Below are 15,643 nucleotides of genomic sequence, written 5' to 3'. Positions count from 1 at the left end.
TTCATGTGTATCCCACGTAGCTTCATGTTCATGTGGGTCAAACAAAAACACCCTAATTGGTTGACAAATAGTGCCTCACACAATGCAGGAACCAGACCTAATAGTGATTATTATGTAGGCTAAATTAAGTGTTAATCAAACGTTATGCTGCTGTGGCAGTACTGTTGATATTTAAACTAGGTAGCTAGCTACACACAGTCGACCGGTGAACGCATCTTTCAAGCCATGCACGTTTGGATACCGGGCGCGCGCAATCTCTGTACAGTGGAGACTGGGACACATGCACAACCGAGCTCCATACAGGGCAGATCAACAGGTGCAACCAACGGATGGGGTGGGGGGTGGCGAACTTCACGACGACTTGCAGGCAGTGGGTTCTGAACAAGAATTCGGAACCCTTTAGAGACGATGGGCAAAGGGGCATGTAGAGGGCTATCTGTGCACGTGCCTGCTCTGTATGTCAAACCTATGATTGTTATTCTGAGAGGAGAGAATATGCCCCTGAAAATAGCTGATTAATAGCCTTGTATTATCAGGTGTAATGAGGTCCAGGCATTTATTTATGTTTCAAATGTTCCCTTGGTACTTCCATATATTTGTCTTGTTTAACAGTTCACTGCGTCATTGGAAGAAAGGCAATTATTACAAAGCCCATAGTGTGAGACTTGACTTGATTTCAGTAGCCTAGCCTATAGTATTCCCTCATCTATAGCATTCTGATAGGTGGAAATAAAAACAAAAAGAGTGATACAACCAGAGCCCATTTGAAAAACGAAACAAGTGGAAGAGGATGAAGATCAAATCATTTAAATGTTCTCTTTTTTCATCCGTGAAATTGTTAACCCTGTCCTTCTTGATGCCTCGTTCTGAGTCCCAAGGCTATTGGTTTCCTGCCGCGCTTTTAGTCAAAAGCGGACACTGCTGCGAAGCGTTTCTCTCTTCCCGCTGTCCTCAGCTGCACACCGAGGCAAACCGACAATTTAACCGCTAGAACGAGCAGTCAGGAAAATAAATAGAAGGACTGACGGTGAAAGAGAGAGAGAGAGAGAGAGAGAGAGAGAGAGAGAGAGAGAGAGAGAGAAGAGAGAGAGAGAGAGAGAAGCAGATAGGGGGCGTTTATTAGAGTGAGATAACGGAGAAAGATAATCCTACCCCTGTCCAGCACTCTTCAATGTGCTAGATCGAGAGCGGTCCTCAGTGTAGCTAACCGCTTCCTACAGCAGAGGCGGTGGAGCGAAAGCCTTGCGTCGGAGTAGTGGGATTATCCCCTCTTTCTCGCAATGGAAACTGAATGAAAAACGTTGGACAGTTGTTTTAAACTCCAGTGCTTTCGCTTACAATTCTTGCCAAATCGCATCCTGCTATGTTATTCTCCTTTTATTTCAACTTCATATGTGGATTCGGAGGGACATTCTAAAAGGTAACCAACCTACGGCGCAACAGCTGCTCTACAAGTAGTTAGCCCCAGGAAAAGCTCTTATTTTTGTGGATGTAGAAATGTGCATGGGTAAGTATTACCAAGAACAGAAACCTAAATGATTGATGTTTATGTAAGAATTGGTTTGGTTTGCTTCAGCAAGGCAGCATATGTATTCCTATAACACTAATGCAGCCAAATGACTGTAAAAGCTTTCGGTTTTGAGAGAACAAACAAAGTCGTAGCCCATTTTTTAGGGTTTGGTTATGTTTGCCTATATAGATGGATACATTTTTTTTCAAACAGAAATTGAGGGGCAAATACAATAATGTCAGTAGAACCTAAATTCGCGATGACAAGGTAGCCATTTATTTAGCCACTGGCTATTCCTCCAAAGGAAACAACGGGTTGCACACCCTTTGGAAATGTTCTGTTAGTTTTGACTCAACAGGTACTGAACAACTTGACTGCTGGCTGCACCTCAGAGCCGTCTTTAACAACGGGTTCTACTAGAATTTAGGCCACTGAATTAGAACTACGCACTGTTTTTTTTTAAACTGAAGGCTATGTCTTGGTCTGCCAAGCTGTGAAGGGAAAAATTTGATTTGTTATGAATGTGAAACCTCCCATGACTTGGAAAGAGTGAGCAGGAAGATCCTGAACAATCCTATCTGGCTATTATATTTGTATCATGCACAGAAGAGCAAACCCTGTAACCCAATAGAGGGATAAAAATACATGCTTTTTCCATTTCTTATATTACATCAGAGTAATTATGGGGAATGGATCTTTAAAGGATATTGCAATATGCCCTAGGTTTAAATTACACGTATCACGATCAGATTAAGATACTGTAGGGTTATGCCTATTGGAAGTAATGCACTCTTTCCAGCTAGTTGCTGTCTGTTACATGGAATTGTGTTTTCATATAATTAAGTTGGTATGCATATTTTCTGTTTTACATTTAAACTACCCTACTATTTCACCTTGACACTACTTAGTTAATTTACATTTTAAAAACAATGTTGTTTTTTAATCATAATGCATCCATTTCTCTCTCTCTCTCTCTCTCTCTCTCTCTCTCTCTCTCTCTCTCTCTCTTACACTCACTACTCTCTCCATCTTCCTCTCCCGCCTCTCCCGCTTCTCCCACCTCTCCCTCTCTCTTCCCCTCCCACCTTTCCCCCACTGTCTCTCTCTCACCCCTCTCCCCCTCTGTCTCCCCCTCCCATCTTTCCTGCTGTCTCCTTCAACCCCTGCTGTCTCCCCCTCCCACCCTTCCCCTCTCTCTCACCCCCTCCCCTACAGTCTTCCTCCACCCCTGCCTCTCTCCAGATGGTGAGTGAGCTGAAGCCAAGCTGGTTGTGAAGGTGCTGGTGGACTTGTCCCTGTCCTCGCCCCAAGCCAGACTCACCATGGCGTCGGGAGTAGCGGCGTGGCTGCCCTTCGCCCGCGCTGCTGCTATTGGCTGGATGCCCGTGGCCAATATGCCCATGCCCATCGCCCCCACCGAGAAGAACAAACGCGCAGACGAGCTCATCGTCCTCAATGTTAGTGGACGCCGCTTTGAGACCTGGAGGAATACGCTAGATAGATATCCCGACACCTTACTGGGCAGTTCAGAGAAAGAGTTTTTCTACAATGAGGAGACCAAAGAGTACTTTTTTGACCGAGACGCAGACGTGTTCCGTGCTGTTCTTAACTTCTATCGCACGGGCAAGCTTCATTACCCCCGCTCTGAGTGCATCACGTCCTACGACGAAGAGCTGTCCTTCTTTGGGATCATTCCTGAGATCATCGGAGACTGCTGCTACGAAGAGTACAAGGACCGTAGGCGTGAGAACCAAGAGAGACTGATGGATGATGACGAGGACAAGAAAGATGCCAAGCTTCCCAATATGACGTTCAGAGAGACCATGTGGAGGGCCTTCGAGAACCCTCACACCTCCACCATGGCCCTGGTGTTCTACTACGTCACTGGCTTCTTCATCGCCATCTCAGTCCTCACCAACGTGGTGGAGACGGTGCCTTGCGGTGCCACCCCTAACACCAAAGAGGTGACGTGTGGCGATCGCTACACCGTAGCTTTCTTCTGCATGGACACGGCCTGCGTCCTCATCTTCACAGTAGAGTACCTCATGAGACTGTTTGCTGCGCCAAGCCGCTACCGCTTCATGCGTAGCGTGATGAGCATCATCGATGTGGTGGCCATCTTGCCCTACTACATTGGCTTGGTGATGACAGACAACGAGGACGTGAGCGGGGCCTTCGTGACGCTCCGGGTCTTCCGGGTCTTCCGTATCTTCAAGTTCTCCCGCCACTCTCAAGGGCTGCGCATCCTGGGGTACACGCTGAAGAGCTGCGCCTCAGAACTGGGCTTCCTCCTCTTCTCCCTCACCATGGCCATTATCATCTTCGCTACCGTTATGTTCTACGCCGAGAAAGGTTCCACGTCGAGCAAGTTCACCAGCATCCCAGCCTCATTCTGGTACACCATCGTTACTATGACGACACTTGGGTAAGGGGAGAAACATCTGTTTTTGTGCATGTGCGTGTTGTCTGTTTATCTTTCTGTTTTGCAAGTCTGACGACTGTTCACTAGACCTGCTATGTGTACTCTTTATCTGTGCTGGAAATGGATGGATGGATTTCACCTAGACAACACAACACAAAGCAGGCAGGGGTAATACGTCCTGTCTGTCCATGCCATGTTAGTAGCGTCACTGCCATGAATACAGGGGAATATTGTACCTCATGATGGATCCAGAACATTGGCACAAAGGCACACTGTCATACTGTTCCAAATGTTGTCCGCTGTGTATCTCCTCATCGAACAGAGAGAGTGGCAGTGGAGATGTCCTGTTCTTTTACAGTAATGCCTCTGCCATGCTACTGTCTGCTCTTTACACACTACCTGTGGGAGAGAACCCAGAGGACTGCTGAGGGGAGAGAGAGGGGGGAGGAGTGAGGGAAAGAGGGAGGAAGGATATGAGAGAAAGAGAGAGAGGGAGGGATAGAGATTAGAGATAGAAGGAGAGAGACTGATATTGAAGTGGATGGAAAAAGTGGAAAAGGTACAGTAGAGTAGGGTTGGGCGATATTACAATAGCATCGCCTTTCAATGATGATTGACAGCCATCGTCGATGGTGACGACATCGTGATGTGAACTTGACTGGCACCGCGCATTATGGCAGCACATAAGTGACATTCTGAGTAATAAGCCTATTCCTATTTGCTGTAGCCTATTTCAATAAATATGTTATATACACAACGCAAGAGAGGAATGTAGGCCAGTCAGAGCGGAGCATTTCACCAAATCAGCACAAAATGTCCAGACAGAAAATATTGTTAATCTCTCTCTGTCAGATGCATGGGCCTTGGGCTATAGCTTAAACGTGTTATTTTGTTTTTATTATGGACACTGTTTAACTCTCTTATGTCTAGCTGTTAAAAAAAACTTTGCCTACAGTGCATCGGAAAGTATTCAGACCCCTTCACTTTTTCCACATTTTGTTATGTTACAGCCTTATTCTATAATTGATTAAATCGTTTTTTCCCCTCATCAATCTACACACAGTACCCCATAATGACAAAGCAAAAACAGGTTTTTAAAAATGTTTGCAAATGTATTCAAATGAAAAACTGCAATATTACTTTGTTGAATTACCTTTGGCAGCAATTACAGCCTTGAGTCTACTTGGGTATGACGCTACAAGCTTGGCGTACCTGTATTTGGGGAGTTTCTCCCATTCTTCTTTGCAGATCCTCTCAAGCTCTGTCAGGTTGCATGGGGAGCGTCGCTGCACAGCTATTTTCAGGTCTCTCCAGAGATGTTCGATTGGGTTCAAGTCCAGGCTCTGGCTGGGCCACTCAAGGACATTCAGAGACTTGCTCCGAAGCCACTCCTGTGTTGTCTTGGCTGTGTGTTTACGGTCTTTGTCCTGTTGGAAGGTGACCCTTTGCCCCAGTCTGAGGTCCTGAGTGCTTTGGAGCAGGTTTTCATCAAGGATCTCTCTGTACTTTGCTCAGTTCATCTTTCCCTCGATCCTGACTAGTCTCCTAGTCCCTGCCACTGAAAAACATCCCTACAGCATGATGCTGCCACCACCATGCTTTACCGTATTGACCAGGTGATGAGCGGTCCCTGGTTTCCTTCAGGCGTGAAGCTTGGTATTCAGTCCAAAGCGTTCAATCTTGGTTTCATCAGACCAGAGAATTTTGTTTCTCATGGTCTGAGAGTCCTTTAGGTGCCTTTTGGCAAACTCCAAGCTGGCTGTCATGTGCCTTTTACTGAGGAGTGGCATCCATCTGGACACTCTACCATAAAGGCCTGATTGGTTGAGTGCTGCAGAGATGGTTGTCCTTCTGGAAGGTTCTCCCATCTCCACAGAGGAACTCTGGAGCTCTGTCAAAGTGACCACCGGGTTCTTGCTCACCTCCCTGACCAAGGCCCTCCTCCCCCGATTGCTCAGTTTGGCCGGGCAGCCAGCTCTAGGAAGAGTCTTGGTGGTTCCAAACTTCTTCCATTTAAGAATGATGAAGGCCACTGGGTTCTTGGGGACCTTAAATGCAGCAGAACATTTTTGGTACCCTTCCCCAGATCTGTGCCTCAACACAATCCTGTCTCGGAGCTCTACAAACAATTCCTTCGACCTCATGGCTTGGTTTTTGCTCTAACATTCACTGTCAACTGTGGGACCTTATATAGACAGGTGTGTGCCTTTCCAAATCATCTCCAATCAATTGAATTTACCACAGGTGGACTCCAATCAAGTTGTACAGTAGAAACACCTCAAGGCTGATCAATGGAAACAGAATGCACCTGAGCTCAATTTCGAGTCTCATAGCAAAGGAATACTTATGTAAATAAGGTATTTCTGTTTTTTTTATTTTATAAATTTGCAAAAATTCTAAAAACCTGATTTTGCTTTGTAATTATGGGTTATTGTGTGTAGATTGGTGAGGGGGAAAAAAATTATGGAATTAATTTTAGAATAAGGCTGTAACGTAAAAGAATGTGGAAAAAGTGAAGGGGTCTGAATACTTTCGGAATGCACTGTCTATTAGCTTCTCTCTCCATTCAATAGAAATATGACTTTGGGCTATAGGTTACGCTTTTATCATTTTATGAATGGTTTTCTCCCGATCCAGCAATGAATCTAACAGCGTTCCATATCAATAAGTTGTTTGAATAGCCTGAAACATTTGTCAGGGGACTAATAATGAGAGCGAAGAAACAATATCTGAAGCCCATAGTAAAATCAAATGACAAGTTGAATCAAGTTTAAGCTTATTAAGAAAGAAATGATCCATGCAGGCCGGGATAATCCCTCCATGCGAGTTTGAAAACCAAATGGCCAATAACCAATTCTCCTACTAGGCTGATTGTAAAAGCTTTAATACAAAGTTAAAGTTATGAACAGTAGTCTATCTTATTTCCCAAACATTCTAGCCTAACAAACTGTCCTAAAGTTGCCGCTTTCAAAAATAACAAGAATGAAAAACTAGCCTTGCCTAGACATAGGCTGTTCAAAATCGCAGCAATATAAACAATATTATTTATTTACTGTTATTTTATGAGGCAAATAAATCATTGACCAGTTCTGAAGACGGTAGGTAGACTGCTTCTATCCAGCCCATGATGTATGACCTAACTCACTACGTTAAGACAGCCCGTTCTTCATCAGACTTTCACTGCTTCAACGGTCGCTGATCCAACGGTCGTCTTTCCAATGGTTACTGCTCCAACAGTCGCTAATGGTCGCTGCTCCAATGGTCACTAACGGTCGCTGATGCAACGGTCGCTGCTCCAACGGTCGCTGCTCCAACGGTCGCTGCTCCAACGGTCGCTGCTCCAACGGTCGCTGCTCCAACGGTCGCTGCTCCAACGGTCGCTGCTCCAATGGTCGCTGCTCTAATGGTCGCTGCTCCAATGGTCACTAACGGTCGCTGATGCAACGGTCGCTGCTCCAACGGTCCCTGCTCCAACGGTTGCTAACGGTCGCTGCTCCAACGGTCGCTGCTCCAACGGTCGCTGCTCCAACGGTCGCTGCTCCAACGGTTGCTAACGGTCGCTGCTCCAACGGTTGCTAACGGTCGCTGCTCCAACGGTTGCTAACGGTCGCTGCTCCAACGGTTGCTGCTCCAACGGTTGCTGCTCCAACGGTCGCTGCTCCAACGGTCGCTGCTCCAACGGTTGCTAACGGTCGCTGCTCCAATGCGGTCGCTGCTCCAATGCGGTCGCTGCTCCAACGGTCGCTGCTCCAACGGTCGCTGCTCCAACGGTCGCTGCTCCAACGGTCGCTGCTCCAACGGTCGCTGCTCCAACGGTCGCTGCTCCAACGGTCGCTGCTCCAACGGTTGCCAATGGTCACTGCTCCAACGCACATTGCTCCAATGGTTGCTAACGGTCGCTGCTCCAACAGTCGCTGCTCCAACGGTCGCTGCTCCAACGGTTGCTGCTCCAACAGTTGCTAACGGTCGCTGATCCAACGGTCGCTGATCCAACGGTCGCTGATCCAACGGTTGCTAACAGTCGCTGCTCCAACGGTCGCTGCTCCAACGGTCGCTGCTCCAACGGTCGCTGCTCCAACGGTCGCTGCTCCAACGGTCGCTGCTCCAACGGTTGCTAACAGTCGCTGATCCAACAGTCACTGCTCCAACGGTTGCTAACGGTTGCTGATCCAACGGTTGCTGATCCAACGGTCGCTGCTCCAACGGTCGCTGCTCCAACGGTCGCTGCTCCAACGGTCGCTGCTCCAACGGTCGCTGCTCCAACGGTTGCTAACGGTCGCTGCTCCAACGGTTGCTGCTCCAACGGTCGCTGCTCCAACGGTCGCTGCTCCAACGGTTGCTAACGGTCGCTGCTCCAATGCGGTCGCTGCTCCAATGCGGTCGCTGCTCCAACGGTCGCTGCTCCAACGGTCGCTGCTCCAACGGTCGCTGCTCCAACGGTCGCTGCTCCAACGGTCGCTGCTCCAACGGTTGCCAATGGTCACTGCTCCAACGGTCGCTGCTCCAACGGTCGCTGCTCCAACGGTTGCTAACGGTCGCTGCTCCAACGCGGTCGCTGCTCCAACGGTCGCTGCTCCAACGGTCGCTGCTCCAACGGTCGCTGCTCCAACGGTCGCTGCTCCAACGGTCGCTGCTCCAACGGTCGCTGCTCCAACGGTTGCCAATGGTCACTGCTCCAACGCACATTGCTCCAATGGTTGCTAACGGTCGCTGCTCCAACGGTCGCTGCTCCAACGGTTGCTGCTCCAACAGTTGCTAACGGTCGCTGATCCAACGGTCGCTGATCCAACGGTCGCTGATCCAACGGTTGCTAACAGTCGCTGCTCCAACGGTCGCTGCTCCAACGGTCGCTGCTCCAACGGTCGCTGCTCCAACGGTCGCTGCTCCAACGGTTGCTAACAGTCGCTGATCCAACAGTCACTGCTCCAACGGTTGCTAACGGTTGCTGATCCAACGGTTGCTGATCCAACGGTCGCTGCTCCAACGGTCGCTGCTCCAACGGTCGCTGCTCCAACGGTCGCTGCTCCAACGGTCGAGCAGCAAGTTTCTTTATTTTCTTAAAACCAAATTGTTGGGGGGTTTTATGGGTACATAATCACGATAGAATAAAGGTTGACATCGCCCAAACCCTAATGTAGAGCGGATAGAGCTAAGTACAGAGAAGACAGAGGACAGAGATGAGGGACCAGTGCTCCCCTTACTGTATATATACCTCCTCTGAGGTCAGTATAAACATTTAGGCCAGAATAACACCATATACATCAAACTAATCTCAGATTTGTCTTTTCAGTCCACCCCTTTATATTCTATGATTGTGTTCCTTTTCCTTTTGTCTCTCTCCTGAGCATCATGCCTGATAAGAGATTCATGAGTCTGCCTTGAAAAGTAAGAGCTCTACTCCTCAACAGCCTTCAACTGTGAAGGGCCTAAGACACCCCCCGCTGTCCCTTTGAGGTCAGGCACCCCCTCCCCAGATAGAATATGAACACATCATAAACCATGGCAGAAATTTTAAAATAGCATGAGATTAGCTATAAAACTGGAAATTTGCTCAGACTTTGCCCACCCCCCCCACCCCCCGAAAACTGTGATACACTACTGAGGGAGTGGATCAATTATTAGCACTCGTTAACATCCCATAGATATAATTAGTGTTATTAAAAGCAATCATAAAATGCAGGGATGTTTCAATTTGCTTATTAAACCTAAAGCTTTGGTGTAGAAAGAAATTATTTTATAAAAAAAAAAAAGCATAAATTGACTATGAGTGAGATGGTGGACATGTTGATGCATTCATTTGGGAGCTCTCCACGTGTGGCTTTGATCATTTTTGTTGTTGTTTACTATTCATGCTGTTTTCTTCGGACACACACCAGGGTTGGGCGATATTACCATAGTATCGTCGATGGTGACGACATCGTGATGGGACAGACGATGGTTTAACCCATTTGAACTTGACTAGCGCACTGCACGAGAGTCGGGCAGCGCACAAGTGACATTCTGAGTAATTAGCCTATTCCTATTTACTATAGTCTATTTCAATAAATAAGTTATATACAGAACACAAGAGAGGAATGTAGGCCAGACAGTGCGGAAAATCCCACCAAAGCAGAATGTCCAGTCAGAAAATATTGTTTTTTTCTCTCTCTCTCTCTCTCTCTCTCTCCAAAAAAGTCTTAAACAAATCAAAATATATTTTATATTTTAGGTTATTCAAATTAGCCACCCTTTGCCTTGATGACAGCTTTGCACACTCTTGGCATTCTCTCAACCAGCTTCATGAGAAATGCTTTTCCAACATTCTTGAAGGTGTTCCCACATATGCTGAGCACTTGTTGGCTGCTTTTCCTTCACTCTGCGGTCCAACTCATCCAAAACCATCTCAATTGGGTTGAGGTCGGGTGATTGTGCAGGCCAGGTCATCTGATGCAGCACCATCACTCTCCTTCTTGGTCAAATAGCCCTTACACAGCCTGGATGTGTGTTTTGGTCATTGTCCTGTTGAAAAGCAAATGACAGTCCCACTAAGCGCAAACCAGATGGCATGGCGTATCGCAGCAGAATCCGTTCATCTACTCTGCGTCTCACAAAGACACGGCGGTTGGAACCAAAAATCCCCAATTTTAACTCATCAGACCAAAGGACAAAATCATGTCCATTGCTTGTGTTTCTTGGCCCAAGCAAGTCTCTTCTTCTTCTTAGTGTTCTTTAATAGTTGTTTCTTTGCAGAAATTCAACCATTAAGGCCTGATTCACGCAGTCTCCTCTGAACAGTTGATGTTGATGTGTCTGTTACTTGAACTCTGTAAAGCATTTATTTGGGCTGCAATCTGAGGTGCAGTTAACTCTAATGAACTTATCCTCTGAGGCAGAGGTAATTCTGGGCCTTCCTTTCCTGTGTCGGTCCTCATGAGAGCCAGTTTCATCATAGCGCTTGATGGTTTTTGCGACTTTCAAAGTTCTTAAAATATTCCGGATTAACTAACGTTCATGTCTTAAAGTAATGATGGACTGTCGTTTCTCTTTGCTTATTTGAGCATTTCTTGTCATAATATGGACTTGGTCTTTTACCAAATAGGGCTATCTTCTGTATACCACCCCTACCGTGTCACAACACACACAACTGTTTGGCTCAAACGCATAAGAAGGAAAGAAATTCCTCAAATTTACTTTTAACAAGGCACACCTGTTAATTGAAATGCATTCCAGGTGACTACCTCAACCGCAGGTTGAGAGAATGCTAAGAGACCAGGCCTCCATAATCACCCGAATTCAACCCAATTGAGATGGTTTGGGATAAGTTAGACCGCAGAGTGGAGGAAAAGCAGCCAACAAGTGCTCAGCATATGTGGGAACTCCTTCAAGACTGTTGGAAAGCACTCCAGGTGAAGCTGGTTGAGAGAATGCCAAGCATGTGCAAAGCTGTCATCAAGGCAAAGGGTGGCTACTTTGAAGAAACTCAAATATAAAATCTATTTTGATTTGTTTAAAACTTTTTGGGTTACTACGTGATTCCATATGTGCTATTTCACAGTTTTGATGTCCTCACTATTATTCTACAATGTAGAAAATAGTAAAAATGAAGAAAAACCCTTTCGACTGGTACTGTATACAGTTGAAGTCGGAAGTTTACATACACCTTAGCCAAATACATTTAAAGTCAGTTTTTCACAATTCCTGACATTTAATCCTAGTAAAAATTTCCTGTCTTAGGTCAGTTAGGATCACCACTTTATTTTAAGAATGTGAAATGTCAGAATAATAGTAGAGAGAATGATTTATTTCAGCTTGTATTTCTTTCATCACATTCCCAGTGGGTCAGAAGTTTACATACACTCAATTAGTATTTGGTAGCTTTGCCTTTAAATTGTTTAATGTGGGTCAAACGTTTTGGGTAGCCTTCCACAAGCTTCCCACAATAAGTTGGGTGAATTTTGGCCCATTCCTCCTGACAGAGCTGGTGTAACTGAGTCAGGTTTGTAGGCCTCCTTGCTCGCACACACTTGTTCAGTTCTGCCCACAAATTTTCTATAGGATTGAGGTCAGGGCTTTGTGATGGCCACTCCAATACCTTCACTTTGTTGTTCTTAAGCCATTTTGCCACAACTTTGGAAGCATGCTTAGGGTTGTTGTCTATTTGGAAGATCCCTTTGTGACCAATCTTTAATTTCCTGACTGATGTCTTGAGATGTTGCTTCAATAAATACACATAATTGTCCTTCCTCATGATGCCATCTATTTTGTTAAGTCCACCAGTCCATCCTGCAGCAAAGCACCCCCACAACATGATGCTGTCACCACCATGCTTCACGGTTGGGATGGTGTTCTTCGGCTTGCAAGCCTCCCCCTTTTTCCTCCAAACATAACGATGGTCATTATGGCCAAACAGTTCTATTTGTGTTTCATCAGACCAGAGGACATTTCTCCAAAAAGTACGATCTTTGTCCACATGTGCAGTTGCAAACCGTAGTCTGGCTTTTTCATGGCGGTTTTGGAGCAGTGGCTTCTTCCTTGCTGAGCTGCCTTTCAGGTTATGTCGATATAGGACTCGTTTTACTGTGGATATAGATACTTTTGTACCTGTTTCCTCCAGCATCTTCACAGGGTCCTTTGCTGTTGTTCTGGGATTGATTTGCACTTTTTGCACCAAAGTACGTTCATCTCTAGGAGACATAACACGTCGCCTTGCTGAGTGGTATGATGGCTGCGTTGTCCCATGGTGTTTATACTTGCGTACTATTGTTTGCACAGTTGAACGTGGTACCTTCAGGCGTTTGGAAATTGCTCCCAAGGATGAACCAGACTTGTGGAGGTCTACAATTTTTTTTTGAGTTCTTGGCTGATTTCTTTTGATTTCCATGATGTCAAGCAAAGAAGCACTGAGTTTGAAGGTAGGCCTTGAAATACATCCACAGGTACACCTCCAATTGACTCAAATGATGTCAATTAGCCTATCAGAAGCTTCTAAAGCCATGGCATAATTTTCTGGAATTTTCCAAGCTGTTTAAAGGCACAATCAACTTAGTGTATGTAAACTTCTGACCCACTGGAATTGTGATGCAGTGAAATATAAGTGAAATAATCTGTCTGTAAACAATTGTTGGAAAAATGACTTGTGTCATGCACAAAGTAGATGTCCTAACCGACTTGCCAAAACTATTTGTTAACAAGAAATGTGTGGAGTGGTTGAAAAACGAGTTTTAATGACTCCAACCTAAGTTTATGTAAACTTCCGACTTCAACTGTATAGACAGTATACATATATGAGATACTCAAGGTCCAATGCAGCTGTTTTTATCTCAATATCAAATAATTTTGGGGTAACAATGAAATATGTCATAGTGTGGAAATATATATAAAACACAGGAAATCGCATTTTTGACTGCACTGGGCTTTTAAGCTCATTTAAAAAAAAAAGATCCCTCCGTGCTAGGTTGAAAAGGAAATGGCCAATCCTCCTACTAGACCTTTCAGAAAAGCTTTAAGACGGTAACAGTTATGAACAGTAGATTATTTCCCAAATATTCAGATAGCCTAAGAAGGGATTTTCTTAAAGTTGCCGCTTTCAAAAAGTACAAAAATGCAAGTCGGATCCTGTAGGCCTAGCCATAGGCTATTCTCAATCACATCTTTATGACAGATTGAACAGACACTATTAACAGAGGAGGATGAGGCAATTGAAGCAATTATTATCCAGTTCTGAAGACGGTAGATTTTGCTTCTATCCAGCCAATGATTTTTCCTAACTCACTACAGTAAGACAGCCCGTTCCTCATCGGTTGATTGTCACTTTGCTCCGTCGTGGGCCACACAGACACAGACATACACACACCTGTTCCATGCTGAAGCACCACCACAAAGGAATATTAGAAAAGATTTGCCTGCACTTAGTCTCTTCCCAGGCTATCAGCAACATTATCTTTCGTCATGATTCGTCTTATTCATCCATGCAATATAAAAAAAAAAGAATTCCACACACACACATAAATGTTTTATGAGTAAATATCATGATAGGACAAAGGTTGACATCGCATAACCCTAACACACACACACACACACACACACACACGGGCCTGTCGCAGTGCCACTGCCGCCCATTAGGCCAGATGATGATGTGTTGTATGAGCGAGTGTGAGAGTGTGTTTGAGTCAATGTGTGAGTCAGACTGAGGGAGAGGCTGACAAATTGTTCTGTCCTCTTAAATTTCACAGCCATAGACAAGAGCACTAGACAGACCCAGACAGACCTTGTCAAAGCCATAGACAGAGCCACATAGACAGGTAGCCATAGACATGCCACAGACAGAGAGCCATAGACAGAGACATAGACAGGCCACAGACAGAGAGCCATAGACAGAGACATAGACAGGCCACAGACAACTAGAAAGAGACATAAACAGGCCACAGACAGAGAACCATCGACATGCCACAGACAGAGAGCCATAGACAGGCCACAGACATGCCACAGACAGAGAGCCATAGACAGAGCCACAGAGGTGATAAATGGGTAGCAGTAACTCATTGGTTGTGTTTGGAGCTCCTGCCAACCTCCCATAAGACAGACAGTCATCCCCTGTCACTCACGCTGACACTGTCATTGAGGATATGCTGTTAGCAGGGTTGTACTGTAGCCACTGTCACAGAGTGGATTTGCTGTTATCCCACCATGCAGAGTTATCCCACCATGCAGAGTTATCCCACTATGCGGAGTTATCCCACTATGCGGAGTTATCCCACCATGCGGAGTTATCCCACCATGCGGAGTTATCCCACCATGCAGTTATCCCACCATGCGGAGTTATCCCACCATGCGGAGTTATCCCACCATGCAGAGTTATCCCACCATGCAGTTATCCCACCATGCAGTTATCCCACCATGCAGTTATCCCACCATGCAGAGTTATCCCACCATGCAGAGTTATCCCACCATGCAGAGTTATCCTACCAAGCAGAGTTATCCTACCAAGCAGAGTTATCCCACTAAGCAGAGTAATCCTACTAAGCAGAGTAATCCTACTAAGCAGAGTAATCCTACCAAGCAGAGTAATCCTACCAAGCAGAGTAATCCTACTAAACAGGGTAATCCTACTAAGCAGAGTAATCCTACTAAGCAGAGTTATCCTACCAAGCAGAGTAATCCTACTAAGCAGAGTAATCCTACCAAGCAGAGTAATCCTACCAAGCAGAGTAATCCTACTAAGCAGAGTTATCCTACCAAGCAGAGTAATCCTACTAAGCAGAGTAATCCTACTAAGCAGAGTAATCCTAATTAAGCAGAGTTATCCTACTAAACAGAGTTATCCTACTAAACAGAGTTATCCTACTAAACAGAGTTATCCTACCAAACAAAGTAATCCTACTAAACAGGGTAATCCTACTAAGCAGAGTAATCCTACTAAGCAGAGTTATCCTACTAAGCAGAGTTATACCACTAAGCAAAGACATCAGAACAACATACAGTTGTGGGTTGAGCTTTAGTTCAGTGGGCTAATGTGGCATTGGAACCCAACCCGGTTACTTGCATACACAATGTTACCTTAGATGTACCTCAGGGATGCCTGGCCTGCAATCAGTGTGAGCTGTACTCTAATGACAGGTCACAATGTTGGTGGCTCATCTCCTGAGACCTGAGATGCAGGTTGTGCTCTTCTGTTGCTTTGTGTGTTTGTGTGTGTGTGTGTGTGTGTGTGTGTGTGTGTGTGTGTGTGTGTG

The 15,643-nt window shown here is 45.6% G+C and overlaps 1 protein-coding gene across 3 annotated transcripts in view; it reads left to right on the top strand.

The window, feature by feature from the left end:
• Positions 1–927: 927 nt before the first annotated feature.
• The window catches only part of kcnd3 (potassium voltage-gated channel, Shal-related subfamily, member 3), a 346,737-nt gene continuing 332,021 nt past the window's right edge, over positions 928–15,643 (top strand). For 2 of the 3 annotated variants that reach the window (XM_014134607.2, XM_014134606.2), the window contains exons 1-2: positions 928–1,507; positions 2,726–3,935. In XM_014134607.2, coding sequence (XP_013990082.2) covers positions 2,833–3,935 — 1,103 coding nt within the window. In that variant the 5' untranslated portion in view covers positions 928–1,507; positions 2,726–2,832. The remainder of the gene's footprint in view (positions 1,508–2,725; positions 3,936–15,643) is intronic. The other variant, XM_045692984.1, reaches the window with a different exon arrangement.

The sequence above is a fragment of the Salmo salar genome, chromosome ssa13 (assembly GCF_905237065.1).
Source record: "Salmo salar chromosome ssa13, Ssal_v3.1, whole genome shotgun sequence".
NCBI lineage: Eukaryota > Metazoa > Chordata > Actinopteri > Salmoniformes > Salmonidae > Salmo > Salmo salar.
The sequence above is the reverse complement of the archived record's forward strand: the minus strand, read 5'-3'. Positions and strand labels throughout refer to the sequence as shown.